This window comes from Canis lupus, chromosome 35 (assembly GCF_048164855.1).
Source record: "Canis lupus baileyi chromosome 35, mCanLup2.hap1, whole genome shotgun sequence".
Classification (NCBI taxonomy): Eukaryota; Metazoa; Chordata; class Mammalia; order Carnivora; family Canidae; genus Canis; species Canis lupus.
The window spans coordinates 31,459,606-31,482,650 of NC_132872.1; the positions used below are offsets into that span (position 1 = coordinate 31,459,606).

At 37.7% G+C, this 23,045-nt stretch overlaps 1 protein-coding gene and 1 pseudogene across 3 annotated transcripts; both read right to left on the minus strand.

Annotated features, from left to right (window-relative positions):
• Positions 1 to 6,834: 6,834 nt before the first annotated feature.
• LOC140625030 (elongation factor 1-alpha 1 pseudogene) lies at positions 6,835 to 16,645 on the minus strand (annotated as a pseudogene).
• C35H3orf38 (chromosome 35 C3orf38 homolog) lies at positions 15,494 to 22,713 on the minus strand. Of its 3 annotated transcripts, XR_012024428.1 has the most exons (4): positions 22,114 to 22,713; positions 19,115 to 19,353; positions 16,505 to 17,427; positions 15,494 to 15,739 (listed from the first exon to the last, which is right to left on the minus strand). XR_012024428.1 is itself a non-coding variant. In XM_072812199.1 (3 exons), the coding sequence occupies exons 1-3, from the start codon at positions 22,238 to 22,240 to the stop codon at positions 16,861 to 16,863; spliced, it is 933 nt and encodes a 310-aa protein (XP_072668300.1). In that variant the 5' UTR covers positions 22,241 to 22,713; the 3' UTR covers positions 15,494 to 16,860. The 3 variants fall into 3 exon arrangements, 2 of the variants coding, with proteins under 2 accessions (XP_072668300.1, XP_072668301.1); XM_072812199.1 differs by having other exon boundaries at positions 15,494 to 17,427; XM_072812200.1 differs by having other exon boundaries at positions 15,494 to 17,424; positions 22,114 to 22,691.
• Between the last annotated feature and the right edge of the window lie 332 nt (positions 22,714 to 23,045).

Sequence of the window (23,045 nt, forward strand, 5' to 3'; positions counted from 1 at the left end):
AAATAATAATAATTTATTTTTTAATAAGCTTTCCCATTTACAGCTTACCTCTCTTGCCTGTTTTTTAATCAATAGCATTTACCACAATCTAACCTTGTTATATTTTACATGTTTCTATACTTTCCCTACTAGTCTATACTTTACTTTACTTATACATGCTACTATACTTTCCCATGCCCTCCATGAGGACAGAAATGTTTTTATCTCTTGTTCACTGTTCTTTCATTCATCAAGAATAGCACTTAGAAAATAGTAAGCACAGAATAAGTTTTTGGTGAATAAAATGATTTAATACATGAGTAAGTTAACAACATTGAATTCAATAGGAGATTTTGTGCCTTCTTGATTAATTTCACACTTGGAGTAGTATTTTTTTTTTAAGATTATTTATTTGAGAGAGAGAGCAGAAGCAGTAGGGGCAGAAGGAGAGTCTCCGGCAGACTCCCTGCTCAGCACAGAGCCTGGATCAGGGCTCAATTTCAGGACCCTGAGATCACGACCTATGTGGAAACCAAGAGGTGAACCCTTAACTGACTGAGCCACCCAGGTGCCCCTGGAGTAGCATCTTTTTATGCAGATGGTTCTGTATTTTACATATGGCTGCCAAATTCATGTTTATCTATTGCCTCAGAAAATTGCTGTGAGGGGATCCCTGGGTGGCTCAAGGGTTGGCACCTGCCTTAGGCCCAGAGTGTGACCCTGGAGACCCAGGATTGAGTCCCATGTCAGGCTCCCTGCATGGAGCCTGCTTCTCCCTCTGCTTGTGTCTCTGCCTCTCTCTCTCTCTCTTTCTCTCTCTCTCATGAATAAATAAAATCTTTTTAAAAAGAGAAAAAAGAAAATTGCTGTGGCATTTCAATGTCTAATGTAAAAATCTCTCCAGCTGGCCCTAACCCACCTCTACATCTTCTACTTTATCATCCTGCATTACCACCACTGAGCCTTTGTGGGCATCACCAGTCCTGCCTGTAAAGTTGTTCTTTTACATCAGAGACAGGCAAGCTTTTTGTGTTAAAGATCAAGTAAAAAATATTTTAGGCTTTGCAAGTGTAGGGGAAGAGTTCCTTCTACGTACTTTGGCTGGTCAGTTAATCAAATGAACACAAGATAAACAGGAGAAAAACAAATTGTGTATGAGCTCTGTAAGAGTAGGAGATCCAAGGGCAGCCAGGCCACTGAGGTTTATAAGCCATCCTGGGCTCAGGAGCAGGGGGTAGATGTCTGAGACTTCAAAGGGGAAGAGAAAATGTTTGGCAAACAAATGTCTGCCCTGTTGTGCAGAGATAATGGGACACAGGGGAGGAAGTTGATCTCTCGGCCCCACAGAGCTTCCCTCAGCTTCCCACGCCCAAGCCCAAATTCCTTGTAGTTACCTCTGGTGATAGTTCTCTTCTTGGACCAGGACTTCTGCCATATGGAAGCTGAAGGACTCCATATAAATCTGCTGTTGCTCCTTTTCCTGCTTCTGTTCTTGCTACTACCTGCACCCACACCTTACACATGCTTTGTGGTATGTCTTACTTTTACGAGCCAAGGAGTTAATGATTTCTTTAGAATCTTGCAGCACACTAGATAACCTCTAAGGAAGGACTGGGGGAGAATGACCTGATGAGGCCATCTTGTGGGTGTTCTAGACTAGCAGCACTAGATATCTTGATGCCAAGACCCCTGGTTCTAAGGAAGAAGTGACTTATGGAGGACACTGGACACTTGTTCTCATCGTGACTGGTTCCTGGATACCTGAGAGGACACATACACCAGACTGGCAGCCTCAATAAAAAACCCAGACCCGAAGCAAAGGCAAGACTCTCCCTCCTTTCCTTTCTGAGTCTGCCGGATGTCCTATATCTTCTCTGTGTGTGTGTGTGTTTTGTTTCGATTTTTAGTTTATGCTGTAAGTACCACAACTTTCTAGATCTAGGAATATTGCTTTGATTTAAATATCCTATGCTCAGTCTTCATCCTAATTTTAATTTTAGAAAATATTACTATGTATCTAAAGCACAAATCTAAAGTGATTTTCCTCCCAAACATCTATGTGGGTCATGAAACTGAAGGCCAAGTTAATTGATGTAAAATCTTGCTTTTCAAACTTGTTTTGCTTGCATAATCCATAAAATGTTAACAGATTTATTCCCTCACAAATGTTGAGTCAACACATCTAAACTATTTCATTATGTTTTTAATAGTTGAAAAGAAGTAATCTTGGGTGGGGGGATGGGGTAACTGGGTGATGGGCATTAAGAGGTCATGTGATGTGATGAGCACTGGGTGTTATATGCCAATGATGAATTACTGATCTCTACATCTGAAACTAATAATGTACTACATGTTGGGTAATTTAAATATAAAACACACACAAAGAAAAAAACACACACACACACAAAGTAATCTCCATTTTTTAAAATAAAAGTGTTCAATAACTCTTTAAAATGTAAGCAACTTCAGTGAATTCTATACACATGAGTATCTATTTAAATATTTACAAACAAGCTCATGTTTATAGTTAGAAATTTTACTGGTACTCCTCTGATTTGTAATTTTATTCCAGTTGTCTCACAGAATTTTATCCTAATGTGATGTATTTTATGCTTAAAAGACTTATTGATCATGGCAGCCCGGGTGACTCAGCAGTTTGGCGCTGCCTTCAGCCCAGGGCGTGATCCTAGAGTCCCAGGATCGAGTCCCTCCTCGGGCTCCCTGCATGGAGCCTGCTCCTCCCTCTGCCTCTCTCTGTCTCTCTGTGTTTCTCATAAATAAATAAATAAAATCTTAAAAAAAAAAAAGACTTATTGATCCCTATACAACACTTCTATGAGACAAAAACAAGATCATAATTTTGTAAAAATTTTCCTGATGTTTTAAGTACTAACATTTCTTCTGGGTTGAATTACCATAACTTTTAGTATTATAAAATTGGTCAATACAACACAATTAACGCACACTTTATTGGAGACCCACAATTTAATGAGATGGGCTTATGGCTTGTGTAAGTCAGAGTTTGTTCTCAATTCTATTTTTCTTTTCTTTTTCTTAGCATATAAGCATAAGAAATCATGAATATATTAACAAGTAGAGACGAATGAAATTATGATACCAGCCAATATTTTGAACATATTCCTAAGTAAGATTTGTACTTTTTAGTGTAAGTTTTATATCAAAAGAAAAAAAATCATATTGACTTATTGCCCACATTTATTTTTACTAAATGACCACATAAAAACTTAATTTGGTTTTCTTTTAATTTTGTTGAAACCAAATAATTTTAAAGAAAGCTTATCAGCCACCTCATTTGCATAACTTTTTGAGGTCTCTAGCATATTTATTTGTGCAAACAGTAAACAACATGCATATAGAGTGGCCACAGGTTTGACACATAGACGTTGGTGACATAGGGCTATTGATCAAATTTAAACACAAGTTTATTGTTGCCATTGAATTAGCCCAGAACTGTTTTTCAGCCTCAACAGGTGGGAAGTAATAGTATCAAACAAATGCTAGACAGCATTAACAGAAAGTTTTTCAGACTCTTGGTCGTAAAGATCTTATGGTCCACATTGAGTTGACATTTTTTTTTAAAGATTTTATTTATTCATGAGAGATACAGAGAGAGACAGGCAGAGACATAGGCAGAGGGAGAAGCAGGGTCCCTGCAGGGAGCCCCATGTGGAACATGATCCCTGGAGACCAGGATCAGGCCCTGAGCTGAAGGCAGGCACTAGACCACTGAGCCACCCAGGGATCCCCTGAGTTTAGACATTTTTGATAAGTGAGCTACCTCAAAGAAAACGGAATCCTGTCTAGTAGATCCTGAATTCCACAGTGCCTCCAGCTGGGTTTTCCCTTTCAACTTTTGCACCATCCTACTTGCAAAACTTTTGTTAAATAATCACTGTGGTGATTCACTTGTCCTACACCAACATCAATAATTCAAAATTCTCTGTGTTTAGTTAGTACCCAGAGGCTTTGATACATAGGTCAGTGCAACATAAAGAGATTCAGGAGGGCTGAGAAATAGATCTTTCTTTTGTGAAGTGAAAGAATGATAACTGTAAAAAAAAAAAAAAAAAAAAAGAAAGAAAGAAAGTTTGTGAAAAAGGCAAATGGCAAACTACTCAGACCCACGGCATGGTCAAGTTAGTGTAGAGAGGGCAGGAGGCTGAGGATAAGGAAATAGATTGCCTTAAATGTCTTCAGGCCAGTTTAAACTGTTCTGAGTCTCCAGGTACGTGCAGAGTACATGTTTTCTGTTTTCCAGTGGCAAGTCCACTAGTAGAAAGCCAATTCTAGGACACAGACTCAGAGAAAAGCTTTAGCCACAAGATGTCACTAAAATTCCATGTTACACTTTAAGACGCTATTGCAAGCTTCTTTCCATCTAAAAAATCAGCAGCGTTTGAGATCTAAACAAAAGAAGGATAAAGTCTCTTTGATTCTTTAATTTTAAAAGAAAAATATGATGGGGAAAGAAAGGTTGATGAAGAAAGGCAAAGTGGTTTGGCAGTATTATCTCATGTCTGTGCCCTCACAAATTTGTTTCTAGAAAAATGTAATCCAATAAATATGTTTAAGTGGAATTAACATTCAATAAGTTAAAGTATGTACTCTAAAATGGAACAACTTTTAAAAAACATTTTATTAAAATCCTTGGGGAAAATAAATAAATAAAATCCTTGGAAAACACATTTTTGTGAATAAAAAGAAATTTATTCATTAAAACAAATTTACCTCAGAAAATGAAATGTACCAAAGGTAAGTGTAAATTCATCTACCTAGTTTCATGCAGTCCTTAAAATCTTTATAATTCAAGTTCACTTAGTCTTGAAAAAATTAATTATTGCTTAGTTATTCAAGTGATATTTTTAAAAGGGGTATAAATTTATAGTACTCATTATATTTTACGTATCCTGAGAACTTGTTTATTGGCATGCTACATTTATTACAGGTAAAAGTTAAAAACATCACTATGTAAAGTTAAGCAATTGGGACCAGAAGTGTACAACTCTTGGGACTTTCCCTAATGTGCAAACCCAAGAACTTCAAAAGATTCAGCTTTACAAAGACTAATCTATAAAAATGAAGACATCACAGCAAGCCATCTGAATTTAGGTATGGAAATAAGACATATTTACTCACTTAATAATTATGGTAATGAATAAAAGCTTTATCTTGTCTAGAAATAACAAAGAGTATTAAAATCGTTTGATGAAAATCTCACCTCCCTCCAATATATTGTGCAAAACATGTCCATGCTCTACATACTTCTGAAAGACTGTCTACTGATGAATGACATTTTTGAAAATGTAATTTATAGAATGTGAACGAAAGAAAATAGTTTCAAGTTTTTTCACTCCATACCCAGAATGTTTCAAACTAAGCCTTATTTGGGTGGAGAGTAAAAGGAGATAGTGGAATGATCTTTAACAAATTGCCAGAATACTGGGATTAGGAAAGGACAGAAAATAAGGGCATTTGAATGACTGCTAAAAAAAAAAAAAAAAAAAAAAAAAAGCAAGGTGACAATTTCAGTTAAATTGTTTGGGTGAACAGGCAATTACTGCTTAAAAACTAAACAGTCAAGTCAGGTCAGCACAAACTTTTAGTTGCTTTGCATACGTGTAATCTTAACACAATCTGATCGCGTAGTCATTACAATTCACATTATAATTCTGGAGGGATGTCTCTTTAAGACAGTGGGTAGACAGATCGATATGCCACTTAAGTGAGGCACCTAAAATCAAGGAAATTCTCTTTATTGACATTAACAATGTCTTTAAAAATGTTTTTAATTTCTGTTCTTATCTCAAAACCTCATGTGAACACCTTTCCTACAAACAGGAAGTATTAGAAGAGTTTTGCAACGTCCTGCTCAGTTTTTCATATAACATTATAAAAGCATTCTAGACTCAAGTGTCAAATTTGGCTTTATTTTCTACCCCCTTCAATTCTTAATCAACATATTGATGATTTATGGTTGATAATTGCTCTCTGAAGAAAGGGACAAGTTGGTTATCTTTTTTATAACCCTTTCACTTATGCAACACCTTCATTGCTGCCCAAATAGTTAGCATATGTTCTATTATTAAGACTGTACTACTTCCTGTCTGGTCCTCACCGAAACCTATTGCCCAGAGAAATCATTTACCAGAGAAACCAATGTGCTTCAAAAAAATGATGTGAAACTTTTGGTGCCAATATTTGACTGGCCATGTACTATTAATCATTGGTGAATAGACTGCAGGCCAAATTTCAGATATTCATAATCCTTCCTTATATGGTTCAGCTGAAGTTTTAAAAACATCACACTCACAGAATCTCATGCACAGCACACATTGTTATTCTGCATTCAAATTACGACATTATAGTATTTGTTACCATTTTCGTCACTTTTCAGTGAGTCATTTTGTGAATCAGGAATAAGAGTGTCAACCATAAAATGCAAATTTAACAAGCATTAAAACTCATATGGAAGTACATTAGTGAAAACAGTTGACTTCATGTTGGCTGTGATAAACTGACCAACATAGTCCTTATCATTTCATATGCATCTAATGACTGTTCACTAAGAACACTATTAAAAACTAAATGAGCTTTTAATTTACCCATAAAACTTGCTAAATATGTGAATTATGTGCATGAAATTTTCAAGATATGTGTGATACAGAATATGTTTCAAGTACATTTTTTCCCTGTGAAACTGCCAAACCAGGTACCAAGGATCACCATCTTTACCTACAATTTCACCTACAACTTTACCTACAATTCACATTAAGTACCAAAAGATGACAATGGCTAAAGTAGTAAGTAGGGCATCAATGAGATTTCAGAGAGAAGTACTTGCTAATAAAATAAACTTTTATTAAACAGTAAATGTTACTTGTTGCAAGTTAAACAAAGTGGGGAAAGCATAGGAATCCAGAACAAATATTTTAAGTACCAAGTGTCTTCTATCAAGGTATCTGGAACATAGTAAGTGCTTGATAGGTGGTTTACCAAATTCAAAGAAGATTATTTAAGGGAAAACACTGATACATTCTTTAAAATCAACCTTTTACTAGGTCCTAAACTCGGTCCTAAACTCTTACTCTAACTTAAGGTTTATTTTATTTTATTATTTATTTTATTTTATTTTATTTTATTTATTTTATTTATTATTTTATTTTATTTTTTTATTTTATTTATTTTATTTTATTTTTTATTTATTTTATTTTATTTTATTATTTTATTTTTTTATTTTATTTATTTTATTTTATTTTATTATTTTATTTATTTTATTTTATTATTTTATTTTATTTTTTTATTTATTCCTGAGAGGCACAGACACAGGCAGAGGGAAAAGCAGGCTCCCTGAAGGGAGCCCAATGTGGGACTCAATCCCAGGACCCTGGGATCATGCCCTGAGCCGAAGGCAGACGCTCAACGACTGAGCCACCCAGGCGCCACACTTAAGGTTGTTTTTAGAATTAAAATTATGGCTTATTCTGCAATTCTTAGTTCTTATGAGTTCAATTTTATGATTGTTCTTCTACTAGTTCCAGCATTAAAGCCCTTGATGTTTAAATTTTCTCATGCTATCTTGTTTCTGTATTCTACGCTCATTCTGTCTTAAAGTTAATCTCCAAACAGTGTATAGTCAGTACAGTGAAACCTCCTAACCTCCTATCTTTGCTAAACAAGTATTTTCCATTAAACTCCCTAGAATAATTTTTCATGACCTTATGAGCACCACCCACCCAGGGCCATGCTTCCTACAAAAAATCCTATCCCAAATCAGCCACTCGTCTAGTGTCATTCCTAAATGTATGCAAACTCCTATTACTCAGTCTTTTTGAAGGAATCATCTATACAGTATTTATTTTATTAACATCTACATTTTTACTACAGGTTATTGGCAATCCATAATTTGGTCTTTGGTCAACCACTTTACATTTTTCAACTAAAGCATAAAAATACATTTTGAACATATGTAACAAAGCAAAAAAGTTTTATATGACAGTAGTTCAAATGACTTCAGCATTGCTAATGATTAGAAAATAGGAAACTATTTTAAAGGCTTCATATTCACACTTTTTTCAATTCTAGAAGTAATTTGTAATATTTTTATCTTCATGTTTTTCCCTCTGTGAAGAGAAATACACACACTACATACATACATATATTTATAAATATATATGATAGAAAAAACAATGAAAAGTGTTTTTTCAATGAGCATAATTTGAAAAAGCAAAATTAAGAATTTCTTCAACTTCAATGAACTACAAATTCCTTTAAAATATTCTTGAGTTGCAAAGAAAGCATACACTTAAAAAACCATGTAACTTCAAAATAGCAGTTTAGAAATCATCTAATTGTTTTTTTAAGGTGTGAAGAAAATGAGAATCAGAGTTTAAATTCTTTCAAAATAATGTAGTAGCAGTAATCAGACAAGAAATAAAGTGAAATGAAAAAACATTGGCTTCATAGTTTAAAAATTAAATCATACCCCACACCTCCCCCACCCCAACACACACACACACACACACACACACACACACAAAACAAAAAATAGGGAGATAAACCCGCATAACAAAACTATGTGAACTTGAGCACATTACTTAACATTTAGGGCCTCATCTTTTACAAAAGCATAATGAAACTTTAATAATTTTATCTACCAGATTATTGTTGATTGTATTAGAGCTCATACATCATTATTCAGGAAGATAACTTTGGCTTTATGCATTAAACAAGTATTTTTTAAAATATAAATAAATAAACAAGTATTTACTGAGGACCTAATACATATGCTAGGCATTGTCTTACAGACAGGCAAAGGACTAGGAATATATAAGGCTCTGAAAAAGTATCATTTGTTCCCTTATTTATATCTTTAATAAATAATTATTTGAATACCTAGTCTCTGTGCAAAGCAATGGAAATGAAAGCCAAACAGCTATAGTTTCTGCTCTTAGTTTAAAATCTAGTGGGGGAAATTAACAAGTTAGTAAATTAATATCTAAAGTGCTAGGATTAAAAAAAAAAGGTACTCATAGATATTAACAACAGTATCCACTTACAGAAGATAAAATATTTAAAACAAATCCTAAAAGAGAAAAAGTAAGCAGCCATGCAAAAAGCTAGAGAAAATTTATTTTAAATACACAATACAAGAGAAAAAATGCCTGACAAAGAAATTTCCAGTTTTTAAACCATTTCAATCATAGCCCTTTTAATTCTGTAATATCAGACTGCAACAAACAAAAAATTAAATTTCACTATCTTTTTTCTCATTAAACTTTTGTTTTAATGGGTCTCAAAATTCTGTGACAGATTTTTGGTCAAGTTGTTTCCATTAAAAAGTACTGATTTTAAAAACTAACAATTTAAAACTGCCACACACGCACAAAAAAACAAAAAACAAAAAACAAAAAAACAAATGGTCCACAAAACATTTTCCTTTCCTTCTGAAGGTTTTACGATGCATTGTTATCATTACCAGTCTTTTACTATTAAACTTAAATGGCCAATTGACACAAACAGTTCTTCCACCACTGATTAAGACGGGTGGCAGGTATTGGGGATAATATTCATTTAGCCTTCTGAGCTTTCTGGGCAGACTTGGTAACTTTGCCAGCTCCAGCTGCCTCTTGTCCACTGCTTTGATGACACCCACAGCAACCGTCTGTCTCATGTCACGAACAGCAAGACGGCCCAGAGGAGGATGGTCAGAGAAGCTCTCAACACACATAGGTTTGCCAGGAACCATATCAACAATGGCAGCATCCCCAGATTTCAAGAACTTGGGACCATCTTCCAGCTTCTTTCCAGAACGATGATCTATCTTTTCCTTCAGCTCAGCAAACTTGCAAGCAATGTGAGCTGTGTGACAATCCAGCACAGGTGCATATCCAGCACTGATTTGGCCTGGATGGCTCAGGATAATCACCTGAGCCGTGAAGCCAGCTGCTTCCTTTGGTGGGTCACCAGCCACGTTGCCACGACGAACATCTTTGACAGATACGTTCTTGACATTGAAGCCCACATTGTCCCCAGGAAGAGCCTCACTCAAAGCTTCATGGTGCATTTCAACAGACTTTACTTCAGTTGTAACATTGACTGGAGCAAAGGTGACCACCATGCCAGGCTTAAGAACACCAGTCTCCACTCGACCCACTGGGACAGTACCAATACCATCAATTTTGTAGACGTCTTGGGAGAGGCAGACGTAAGGGCTTATCAGTTGGACGAGTTGGTGGCAGAATGCAATCCAGGGCTTCAAGCAGTGTGGTTCTGCTGGCATTCCCATCTTTACGGGTGACTTTCCATCCCTTGAACCAAGGCATGTTAGCACTTGGCTCCAGCATGTTGTCACCATTCCAATCAAAAATTACCACAAATGCCGTGTAAGGGTTGTAGCCAATTTTCTTAATGTAGGTGCTGACTTCCTTAATCGTTCCTTAACGATTTCCTCGTATCTCTTCTGGCTGTAGGGTTAGGGTTAGGGAATGGGTAATTGTTCAGTGGAATCCATTTTGTTAACACCAACAATTAGTTGTTTTACACCCGGTGTGTAAGCCAGAAGGGCATGCCCACAGGTCTGCCCATTCTTGGAGATACCTGCTTCAAATTCACCAACACCAGCAGCAACAATCAGGACAGCACAGTCAGCCTGAGATGTGCCTGTAATCATGTTTTTGATAAAGTCTCTGTGTCCTGGGGCATCAATGATGATCACATAATACTTGCTGGTCTCGAATTTCCACAGGGAGATATCAATGGTGATACCATGTTCACGTTCAGCTTTCAGTTCATCCAAGACCCAGGCATACTGGAAGGAGCCTTTTCCCATCTCAGCAGCCTCCTTCTCAAATTTTTCGATAGTTGGGATCGATTTGTCGATCCCACCATATTTGTAGATCAGATGGCCAGTAGTGGTAGACGTGCCTGAATCTATGTGTCCAATGACGACGATGTTGATGTGAGTCTTTTCCTTTCCCATTTTGGTTTAGGTTTAGCGATGGTTTTCACGACACCTGTGTTCTGGCGGCAAACCCGTTGCAAAAAAGCTAAATTTCACTATCTTGTATACAGACCTACCTTGGCTTACAATGGGGTTACATCCCAATAAACCCAACATAAGTTGAAAATATCAAGTTGAAAATGCATTTAAGAGATTAGGACCTATTGAACACCTTTTCTTTGCCTATCCTACCTTAAATGTGCTCAGAACACTTATATTAGCCTACAGTAGAAGGGCAAAATCATCTAACACAAAACCTATTTTATAGTAAATAAGGTGTTGAATATCTCATGTAACTTACTAAATACCATAAGGGAAGTGAAAACAAGAATGACCATATGGATACCAAATGATTTTAAGTATATTGGTTGTTTACCCTTGTGACTGCATGGCTAACTGGGACATGCAGCTCCCTGCTGCTGCCAAGCACCTAGAAGTATTGTCCCCCCATTCTCTAGCCTGTGAGAAGACCAAAATCCAAACTTCAAAGCATGGTTTCTACCGAGGTGCCTCGCTGGCTTGGTCGGAAGAGCATGCGACTCCTACTCTTGGGGTCAGGAGTTCAATGTGGGGTGTAGGGATTATTTAAAACTTAAAAAAGTACAGTTTCTACTGAATGCGTTTCAATTTTACACCTTTGTAAAGCTGAAAACTCCTAAGTCAAACCAGGCTAAGTCAGGGACTGTCTACACTTGGCAATAAAAGCAGAAGGATAAGTAAGCACAGGACAAATACTAAGACTACTTAATGGCAGATGTTGGCTGGACCAAACAATGCATGAAAATGAGGGAAATAAAACCTAGTGGTGATGAAAGCCAGATTAATAAATCTGGACTTTATTTTGGAGGTAATGCAATGCCACTGAAAGTTCTGAGCATGGAAGATATGATGGAAATTTTAAGGAAATTTTAATGTTATATAAAAATATTAAAGCAAATAAGTATTATTTAGGTAAAGAAATTCTAATTACAGCAGCAGCTGAAATAGAAAGCAATACTGTAGATATGTGACATCTGGGCATAGCAAGAAATTCAAGTATGAAACAGACTATTTATGAGGTTGAAAAGTAAAAGTACCACAGTAAGGGAAGAGGACTAGAGATTGTGATGAGGCACTGAGTTCAAGAAATTTCATGTAAATTTTTACATATATTTTTATATATTCCAATTGCCTCTATTCCTTTTTATATTATCATCATACAGGAGCATTCTGTATCTTTTCAAGTGGTTTTCAATCAGCAAGCAATGTAAGAAGTAGAATTACAAGAGGATATGGTGTGCACTAACATTCCTACTCTGTATTTAGATAAATGATAGAGATTAAAGGCATCTTTGCTTTGGAAATCAGAGCCAGCAAATGATCTTCATACTGAAGAGAGACAAAAGGATTAATCAAAAACCGCATGAGTGAAATAGGTGAAAAAGATTAAGAGTACATTTACTGTGATGAGCACTGAGTACTGTACAGAACTGCTGAATCACTACAGTGTACACCTGAAATATAACACCGTATGTTAATTATACAATTTTTTAAAATTTCTTATAGAAAGGAATCATCAGTTCTAGCAATTTGCCATTTATTTAGGGAGGCAGTAGTAGCTTACATGTAGCAATTTGAGAACAATTAAAGGAGATACCATCAATATTGTAGGAGATGGAAAAGATTTAATGCAAATGTGAAACTAAATGGTGCGCAGCAGCGGATTCTTTCAATTCTTAAATTCACTAATTCAAATGTAACTAATTTAGGTTGTCTAAAAAACTGAAGATGAAAACTGCTAAGCAAAGAACCCTCACTAAATGACCATGAAGGGATATACTGGGCACTACTAGGAATAGAGACCAGGAGGTACCAAATTCTAGGCCAGTGATTCTATTAACATTTCACGACTAACACAATTCTGGAGTTTATGGTTTAATTTTTTGGGGGTACATTATATCTCACAGGAGAGTTAATACTTTATTTTAATATTAATGTTTTACTGGGATCCCTGGGTGGCTCAGCAGTTTAGCACCTGCCTTCTGCCCAGGGCGTGATACTGGAGTCCCGGGATCTAGTCCCTCGAGTCCCACGTCTGGCTCCCTGCATGGAGCCTGCTTCTCCCTCTGCTTGTGTCTATGCCTCTCCCCCTCTCTCTCTCTGTATCTCTCATGAATAAATAAATATAATCTTTAAAAAAATACACTAATGTTTTACTGAATGACTACTGAAAAGTTTCAAACTAGAATAAAGCTAAGAAGATTTAGTGCATTCTAATACAGTTCTAAAATATTTTCCTTCCAACTATGAAGTGGCCTGCTAAACAGCTAATCTAAATTTTCAATGAAGTATTCTTTTTTCCTGACCCACACAAAAAGATATAACCATACCCTAAAAATAAGGACCTACAGTAGTTCTCACCTTGAGACATCTAACTCAGAAACAAATTTAGCTCAACAATTAGCAGTATACAATCATTACAAAATTAACATCTTAGGCTAAAGTTTTTATAAAGATCTAGTTATTTTTTTTTAAGATTTTATTTGAGAGACAGCAAGGAAGAGAGCAGGGGGAGGGGGAGAGGGAGAATGGAGCCCGACCACAAGTTCAATCTCATGACCCTGAGACCATGACCTGAACAAAAATCAAGAGGCAGATGCTCAACTGACTGAGCCACCCAAGAACCCCAAGAAACTTTTTAAAAACTTTTTCAGATTTTTCTCTCACACTTTCTCTAAGGTATGTTATTTTTCATTAAATTTATCTTGCCAAAATAAAATGAATTATGATATTTTTTTTGTTTCACTTGACAGTATTTCAGTAGGTTTTGTCTTATTCAAAATCCACAAGTTAACAACTATCATAAGCCAACAGATTTCATAGATATTATCCTTTCATTCATAAAGATTTAGTCCTCTAGCTTAGGGACTCCAGCAAGGGCACACAATTTCCTAAAAATAATTTTAAGATCGAAGACTAGTTAAGTTAGGTAAATATAACTATTATTGGCAGGACTTTAACATGGACTATAAGGATCCTTACAGGATTTAGGGATTTAGATGTGCTTTAGGGAAGTCCATAAACTCACTGAAATAATGCAAAAATTGTAATACCAAATGCAAACCGTTTTTGTTTTTTTTTTCCAGGCACAAAGAATATAGCTCTCATTTTTCAAAAGATACAGGACCACTCCTCATAGCCCACATTAAGAACCAATGAAGAAAAGAGCACCTAAATTTGTGGATACAGATACTAATAAAAACATTTGAGTATGGTTTTCATTCATATCATTTTATCATTATCATTTTATCATCCCTAACTAGCCATAGAAGAGCCATTTTGTTAAAACACAACATTGTTGATTATTTTTTAAATTAAACCACTATTCTTTAAACCCTTTTCTGTTGCCATTACAATTTCTTACAGCATTGGTAAGTAGCCTTCTCTTAGTTTAAGAATATTACCTTTCTGAAAACACGGGAACAAAGTGTGCTGGCCACTTGTAAGTTGATTTCATAAAAGAATAGCTTTTTTTGTATTATTTGGTATTTTTTAGTCAATTAGACTCAGAAAATTTGTTTTTGGCATTCTAGGTAATAATACAACATCCCAATGTAACTATTACTTTAAGACCCTTATTTTAACAAGGACAGACACTTGATGTATGCACTATTATTGGGCTATTGCAAATCAGTCTATAGTAAATGAAGCCCAGCTACCCCTCAGTTTGACCGTTCAATTACTATGAATTATATGTAGTGTTGTAGTCTTTATTACTGGACTCCAACAACTTTCAAAATATCAGCTGAATGTGAAATTAAGCAAAAGAGACCTAAAACCAGGGTCTGTGCCATTCTCTAAGACATACAAAACAAGTGGATGGTAGCAAAAGCAGAGTTAAATCGGCACTGTGCTTCTGGACCTTCCCAAAAACCTGATCAAGCTTTAAGCCTCATGAATAAATTACAACTTCTCCAGGTCTTCCTTCTATGAACAGAAAAGTATATACTTCCTCTATAATGGTTATGGCCTTCCAGTTTATCCCATTCTGACCCCCTTGGGCTTTTAAATTTAGTAAATTTTAAAAGAAAATTAAATCTGTTAGCTTGGAGCTTACAAGTTTCTGTGTATTCACATATGAAATTCAAACAGGGAAGATCAAAAAACCGTCACTGATAAGAACCAAAGAAAAGTCTTTTATACAGTATGTAAGCTTCTTTTGCTCATTCTTTCACCTATTCAGTTAAACATTAGGTCCTACTGTGTTGCCCAGCTGTGGGGATTCACAGAAAATAAAACACAGTTCCAATTCTCAAGAGAGTTTATCAGGAAGATTTCATATTTCTAATGTTGGTTAAAAGAACACACAAAGATTGCAGCCCTACTTGAACATTACACGAACTCAAAAAGTCAATACTAAAGGTAGTCAGAGGCAACTTCTGCTCATCCTGAGCATCCGTAGAAATCTTTCTGCAGTACTTATCATCCATACCACAAGAAAACAGATGGGAATAATTTTTATCCTTTACTTAAGATATTTATTGAGTACATGTTATAATAACACTCTATACTTAAAGGAAAAAACCAATTACCTGACTTTAAGTCTAAACAATATACTATTCTTTTAGCAGACAACAGGAATTTCCCTCCTTTATTAAGTTCTTATTTTAGGATGTGTCATTTTGTACTCCTCATAAAAGCCATGGCATTAAAATAACAAGAGATGAGTTTCTTCCTTCTGCTTCCAAAATTCTTGTTACCCTAGGTGATCACGTAAAGAGTTAAAGGTAAAAAATTAACATGTACAAAACATCATCACAACAATTCCCAGCTGAATTTTTTCCATATGGAATTTTTGTAAATTAAAATTACCAACTAAATCCAAGATCAGCAAGTAGCTGCCAAGTGATGAAGAATTTAAACTCTAAAGCAACTATGTAATTAATCTGGCAACTTAACCCTGTAATTCAAACCTAGTAGAATAATTTAGAGGTGAAAAATCCTATTAATTTTAATTTATGATACTGGAATGATACAATTATAAGATATAATGATATGCCCACATTATAAATTTGTGTGTATTTTTTGTTTTTTGGAGTTTCTTGGTCACCTCTTCCAAGATCAAGAGGAAAACAATAATTCATTTAAATTAGGAACTGGACACAGTTTTTAAAAAAATTGAACAGTATGTTTCCTTTATATGGTATTACAGTAAATGCTCTATAAAACTATTAGCTGAAGTCTTAGATAAGAATAAGGTCTGTTTTGAGAATAGCAAAGAGTTCAGAAAATATTGCAGATTTTAAGATATTTAGCTTGGACATCTATAGATAACTATAAAAAAATGTTCCTTGAATTTTAAAAAGGCAAAGTAAATTTTTCTCCGCCTGCTAAATTATGGGACTTCTTGCATGAGAATGTCACTCACGTTTCCTAAAATGATAACTTTGAGTTTACGTTAAACCTTTCCCACCTAAAAAGTACAGATATTAGCAGAATATTCACTAAGTAAAATTAAAATATTACCTGGTTTCTAAGGCACACTGTTAGTTATACCATCTCAAGTGGGATTAATTTGATGAACTGCATTAGCTCTCAGAACATTTGCAACTCAGGTAGAAAGAGGCAAGTATCACATAACATGTTTAGTCTGTTGTCAAAAAAGAGATTTCAAGTAAAATATGTCAATCCTCGCACCTGAAATCACTTAGACATTACTAATGTGCTATTTGGAAGAGTTTCTGTAGAGAAGGTTTTTTAGATGACATACAATACTTAGTGCTTTAGAGGGTTGGGTAAACTCTTTTGTTCAACAATGTCTCATGTCCACTGCATTAAGCTTGGTCTCCAGTTCCACTATCCAATGCCTGCTTCACGTTAAGTCATACTTCGTTGGTACCACATAAAGTAATTATATTATAAAAGGCCTCTAGATCACTGGATTCAAATGTAATAGCTGGTTTCATTAATGTTCCAGGAGCAAGAGAAGCCTCTCCAATAATTCTCAGGTTGATAAATTTGATTTTCCAAGTATTTTCCACAAAGGGGCAGCGTATGAGTCCAAAAATTTGTTCAAAAATGCCCAAACAAGTGTTCTCTCGGTGGACAGTCCCAGCAACTCCAACCATAACTAGACCATGGGGAGAAGAAGCACATTTCAGTCCACGGGAATCTAGGTTAGGACTGAGAAAAAGATATTCTTCTTTCACTAGTGATAGCAGACGAAGGCTCACAATTTCTGCTCCACAGTAGTCTATCACATTTTGTTCAGAGGTATTATAATAAAACCTAAGCTTGACATCATGCCAGAAGTGCTGAGGCCCCCATTCATCTTGAGGTGGTCCCAGAAGAGGATTCTGAGAATTAAGAAGTTCAAAGAACCAGTGACAGAATTCTTCTCCTAATCGACGAAAATCAACTTTTTCAGCTTTTTTATCTTCTTTTTCCTGCTGATTAAGATAAATAACAAACAAAACCATGGTTAGTTCTCTTTAGCTTTTTTTTCTATCTGGCCTGTTTTAGACCTAGTTTTAATATACTGAGTATAGCAGAAGCTGAGCAAACTACAAGTGAACTCACTGAACACATCATACACAATAAATTGTCTTTCCAAAAAGGGGAAAAAATCATTTTAGAATCTCCCTACATGGGATCCCTGGGTGGCGCAGTGGTTTGGCGCCTGCCTTTGGCCCAGGGCGCGATCCTGGAGACCCGGGATCGAATCCCACGTCGCATGGAGCCTGCTTCTCCCTCTGCCTGTGTCTCTGCCTCTCTCTCTCTCTCTCTCTCTCTCTCTCTGTGACTATCATAAATAAATAAAAATTAAAAAAAAAATTAAAAGAATCTCCCTACATAAACATCTGAAAATTCAGCTACAAAATTAAGGGTCTGTTTGTTTGTTTTTGTTTTTTAAGATTTTATTTATTTATCCACAAGAGACACAGAGAGAGAGAGAGGCAGAGTCCCAGGCAGAGGGAGAAGCAGGCTCCATGCAGGGAGCCCGACGTGGGACTCGATCCTAGGACCCCAGGATCACGCCCTGGGCTGAAAGCAACACTAAACCGCTGAATCACCCAGGCTGCCAGAAATTAAGGTTTAACAAAGCCTCTCAAAATATCAGCATGACCAGTCAACAATGATTTACATAAGTATTTTCTCTTGATTGTGGCAGTGGTTTCACAATGTCTATCAAAACCTTCAAACCATATGCTTTAAATGGATACACCATGTTGCATATAAACTACACTAAAATAAAGTTGTTAACAAGCATTTTTTACTAACCTTAAACAGGGTTTTAGTATGATTGAAATGTTACTTTTTATGATTGGAATTAATTTTATACTGTTCACTCTCCTTTTCTTAAAGAGAAACGTTATTGCAAAAATAGAAACTATTTCCTTCTATCTCCACAAACCTTGTGACATAAATACTATCATTATTATGCCTGCTTTATAAATAAAGTAAACAGGCTCAGGAAAGTCCAGTTCTTTGCTCAAGTTCACACCAATATACACCAGCAGACCCTTTTTGAAGTCACATCTGTATGATTTCAGAGTCAACATTCTCTTTAGCAAATTAAGCAAGCTCTTTAAAGATCCCTTCCTGATGTGAAAGGAAATGCATCTCACTGTAAAACCTTATTAATTCAAAGTATGTAGTTTAAAGTTTGCAAATTACCTAGAGTTCATACAATCGAACACTTACCTAAATTATCACACAAAAACTAAAATGTTCAGTGGATACAAAGAAATAGAAACAGACAATGTCAGCTGGAGGAAGTTACTACAAGATGTTTTTTCCTAGCTTAAAATAAATCAAATGTAAAAAATATTTAAGTTTCTCTCATGGAATTTTTACAATTTAATACCAAAGAAAATCCTCAAAAATGAGAAAGGGCTTACGATAGCATTCTTTTTAATATTACACTGAACTAGAAGCGAAATTAAAATTAAATAATGTCAGGAATATTTTCTTTCTTTTAGGTGCTTTACTGGTCTTCTTTTAGGATGCAAAGGATATGAAGTAAAGCTAAATTATAAAAACCAAAATATTATTAGCCATGTTCCCACAGATGTTAGATTATCTAAAGAGTTTACACAGAACTATGATTTAGGGTATAACTATAAGTTATTTTACCTGTTGAAACAGTCTAATGTCTTCTGTCTTAACTGGCTCTGGTGTTTCCTTCAATTTCAGTTGTAATTGCTTTTCCCAGTAATCCTTTGCATGCTGAATAAGATTGTGTTTTTCAGTAGCTGGAGGTACAATAACCCCCTGTGTTGCCAAGTACTTAAATATGACTTCTCGGTGGACTTTCTTACGCCTCAAAAGTTCTTCTACATTTTGACTGTATACCAATATTGCACGAATGGCATCTAGAAGGAAATTATAAAGATTAGTAAAAAATCATAAATTGCTTATAAATCTGTCCAGCGTCAGCAGAAATCTTATCAAATAATATTTATAAATTCTTGTCACAGCATTATTGTTCTTGCATGAGACGGCAATTTTTAAAAACCCAGGAAGTGGGTTGTCATGTTTTGGATTTACGAAAAAATTTTCTCTATGCTTTAAAGTTCCCTAAATAAACTTACTTACCTCTTCTCCTTTCACTTCTCATAAGGTAGTAAAATTTTTGCATTTTCTTTTAAAGAATGACATGTTTCATAAGAAAAAAAAAGTTGAGCCAATTCTTCTAAGAAGGCCAATGGACCTAAATTCATAATAATCCATAATATAGGTAAAATCATAGCAGTTTAGATACTCAAGGACATTTAATCTCCTTATACTGTAGATAATGACAATTGAGGGTATATGAGGTATCAACAATCATGCTTCTAAGAAATGACAGAACTAAGACTTGTATTCTTTTTTTAATTTAAAAAGGTGTTATGTTTAACAACAGATCAAAGTTTTTAACATGCATGAAGTACACAATAGCAAAAAAATGAATTCTCATGTACACACCACATAGCTTAAGACCTAAGATATTACTAGTATCTTTGAGGCCCTCATTTTAACCCTCCCTACTTAATACTATTCCCTCTCTCAACTCACCCACCTTAGAGGTAGCTGCTATCCTAAATGTCATTTATCATTCCCTTGCTTTTCTTTATGTTACACAGTAGAACTATGAACTCCTAAACAATAGTTTGGTACTTTTTGAACACTCTATAAATCCAATCCATCTCTCTCTATATATATATTCTTTCATGGTCAGCCTTTCACTTAATGTTGTTTGACATTAATCTGTGGATATATGTGGCTCTAGCTAATTTTTTTCCTGTTAATGCATTTACCCATATTGCAGTGAATTATAAGACTACACCACAAGGTATCTATCCTTCTGTGTATAGATTTTTATTGGTTGTGCCCAATTAAAATACTGTTCTTTGAACATTTTCATAAATGTCTCCCAGTGCACAGAAGGCCAAGCAGCATAAGGATCATCTGAGAGCTTGTTAGAAATGTTGAATTTCTCGGCTCACCCCAAAACTACAGAATCACAATCTGCATTTTCATAATAGCCCTGAGGGATTAGATTCACAGGCACATTCAAGCTTGAAAGGTCAGGTCCAGAACATAAGCCCAAAAGTAAGCAAATATTCATTTTTGGAGATAACGTCAAACTTGCTTTCCAAAGTTCTAATTTACACCCCTCTGGTACTTGTCAAAGAGCTGCTCTGCATGATCACCATCACTTGAAGTTTATGTGTTTACTTTTTGGCCACTCTGGTAGATTAAAGGAAAAAAAAAAAAAAGCAAAACAAAACAAAAACAACACTGTCTTTTGGTTTTCTTGCATTGCTTCTGAAAGAGGTTACCTTTGCATAATAAACAAAGGGATTGTTATCGGTTCATATGCTTACTGATTATTTTCTTCTTCTCTAAGAAGTATCTCTCCAAATCATTTAACATTTCTATACTGGGAAGTTTCTTTTTATTTGCTTTTAGACCCACCATCAATTAAATCCAACATTTTTAGGTATTCCAATTTTAAACTTAAACTCACAATAACTCTTAGGTGGTGATTAGCATGTGAAACACATAAACCCTTAAGAACTATATTAAGTCTATGGGGATCCCTGGGTGGCGCATCGGTTTGGCGCCTGCCTTTGGCCCAGGGCGCGATCCTGGAGACCCGGGATCGAATCCCACGTCGGGCTCCCGGTGCATGGAGCCTGCTTCTCCTTCTGCCTGTGTCTCGGCCTCTCTCTCTGTGTGTGTGTGTGACTATCATAAATAAATAAATAAATAAGAACTATATTAAGTCTAAAAGTATCTGCATTCTAAATTTTTAGAAATTTCTAAAAAAAAAAAATTTCTTTTAAGGTTTGAAGAAATAATAAAAAGTCTCATATTAATTATTTTCTTAAATGGCAATAATGTATATGCAACTTAAAAGCAGAGAAATACAGATCATGCTTTTTTAGTTGTTAACTAACATAGGAGTCTGGAGTTTTCACATTTCAAAGTAAAATTCAGCAAATTTAAAACAAAACTGTCCAGATGGTATGCCAAGTGAAATAAACACGCTTCCTGATTACATTTTTATTAATGAATATTAATAACCCTTTAAATCTGGCTCCGAAAGTAATGTACTCCTACTACACAGAATCATATCTGAAGAAAATTGGATTCAAACTACCAGGTCTTTGATCACAATAGGTGTTTGACCTACGAGGCTCCACGTGTTTACGGCATCCTCCCCAAGCTCCCAGACTCCGAGCACAGCAGCTGCCGCCTCAGCTCAGGTGGAAATGAAGACCGAAACACTTTGCTTTCCCAGGAATTCTGACAAGACTCCGCGAACTGTAAATTCCCGAACACTGAACCCTCTGCCGGGCCTTCCGAGGTCAAATCCGGAAGCAGCGCCTTTCCGCCCCGCCCCCAGCCCCAGCCCCCGCCCCCGCCCCACCCCCACCCCCACCCCCGGGCCGCCCCCAGTCCCCAGGGCTCCGGCGCTTCAGGGCCGCCCCAAGGTGCGCGCTGAGGCCGGGCGGCGGGCGGGAGCGGACGGGACCCGGCCGCCCCCCCCCACCCAGGGCCCGCACCCCCTCTGCTCCGGCCCGGCCGCCGGCGCCCGAGCGAGCCTGGGGAGGAGCGTCCGCCTCGGCGAGAGGAGGCCGCGTTACCTTGGCGGTCCTCAGGCTGCACCAGGCGGTTGGTGATGGTGTCGCACAGGGCCAGGATATCCTCGTTGTCCAGGAGGCCGAGCAGGTTACGACAGCCCTCCATCTCTGGGTAGCTGAGCCCCGACATCGCGGCCCCACAAAGGGGGAGACGACGACCCGGGACGTCGTCCCTCCAGGCCCACCCGGCCGGCGCCTGGGCAACACACCCCGGAAGTGCCTTTCCGGGTCGCTGCCAAAGGGCCTCGGGTACTGCAGCTCCCGGGCGGAAGTGACTGCCGACAAGGTCGGACCAGAAACGCGGTGCTCCGACTCTCCGTTCCGGGCTGGAGCGGAAGGGGCGGGCTCCAGCGGCTCTCGCTCGGGGAAGTACCGGCGCGTCCGCAGCGGCCCGGTGCCAGGAGCGGAGCCCCGGACTCTGCCCTGAGCCCTGCGGCGCGGCCGTAGCCTCGAGTCACCTGAAATAACTTGGCTCCGTTTAGCGTCGTGCCCGGAAAGCGACCCCGGGTCCGGCCAGCGCCGCCGAGCCTCCCGCCGTCGGGTGCAGCCGTCGGGGCGCGGCTGGGGCTCCAGCCAGTGCCCGGGCTCTGCCCCGCCCTCCCGACGCCAGGACCTGCCTCTGGCCGCCCCGCCCCGCCCCGCCCCGCCTCGGAGGGAGGCCTCGGGAGGGGACCTGGGGGGGGGGAGGCCTCGGGAGGGGACCTGGAGGGGGGAGGCCTCGGCAGGGGACCTGGGGGGGGGGAGGCCTCGGGAGGGGACCTGGGGGGGGAGGCCTCGGCAGGGGACCTGGGGGGGGGGAGGCCTCGGGAGGGGACCTGGGGGGGGAGGCCTCAGGAGGACGCCGCCGCGGAAGGTCCGGCGCGGCGGTGCGGGCGGCGGCGCTGGTCCCGGCGGGCGTCCCCAGGAACCGGGCTTCCCGGGCGCTGCTCGCTTCC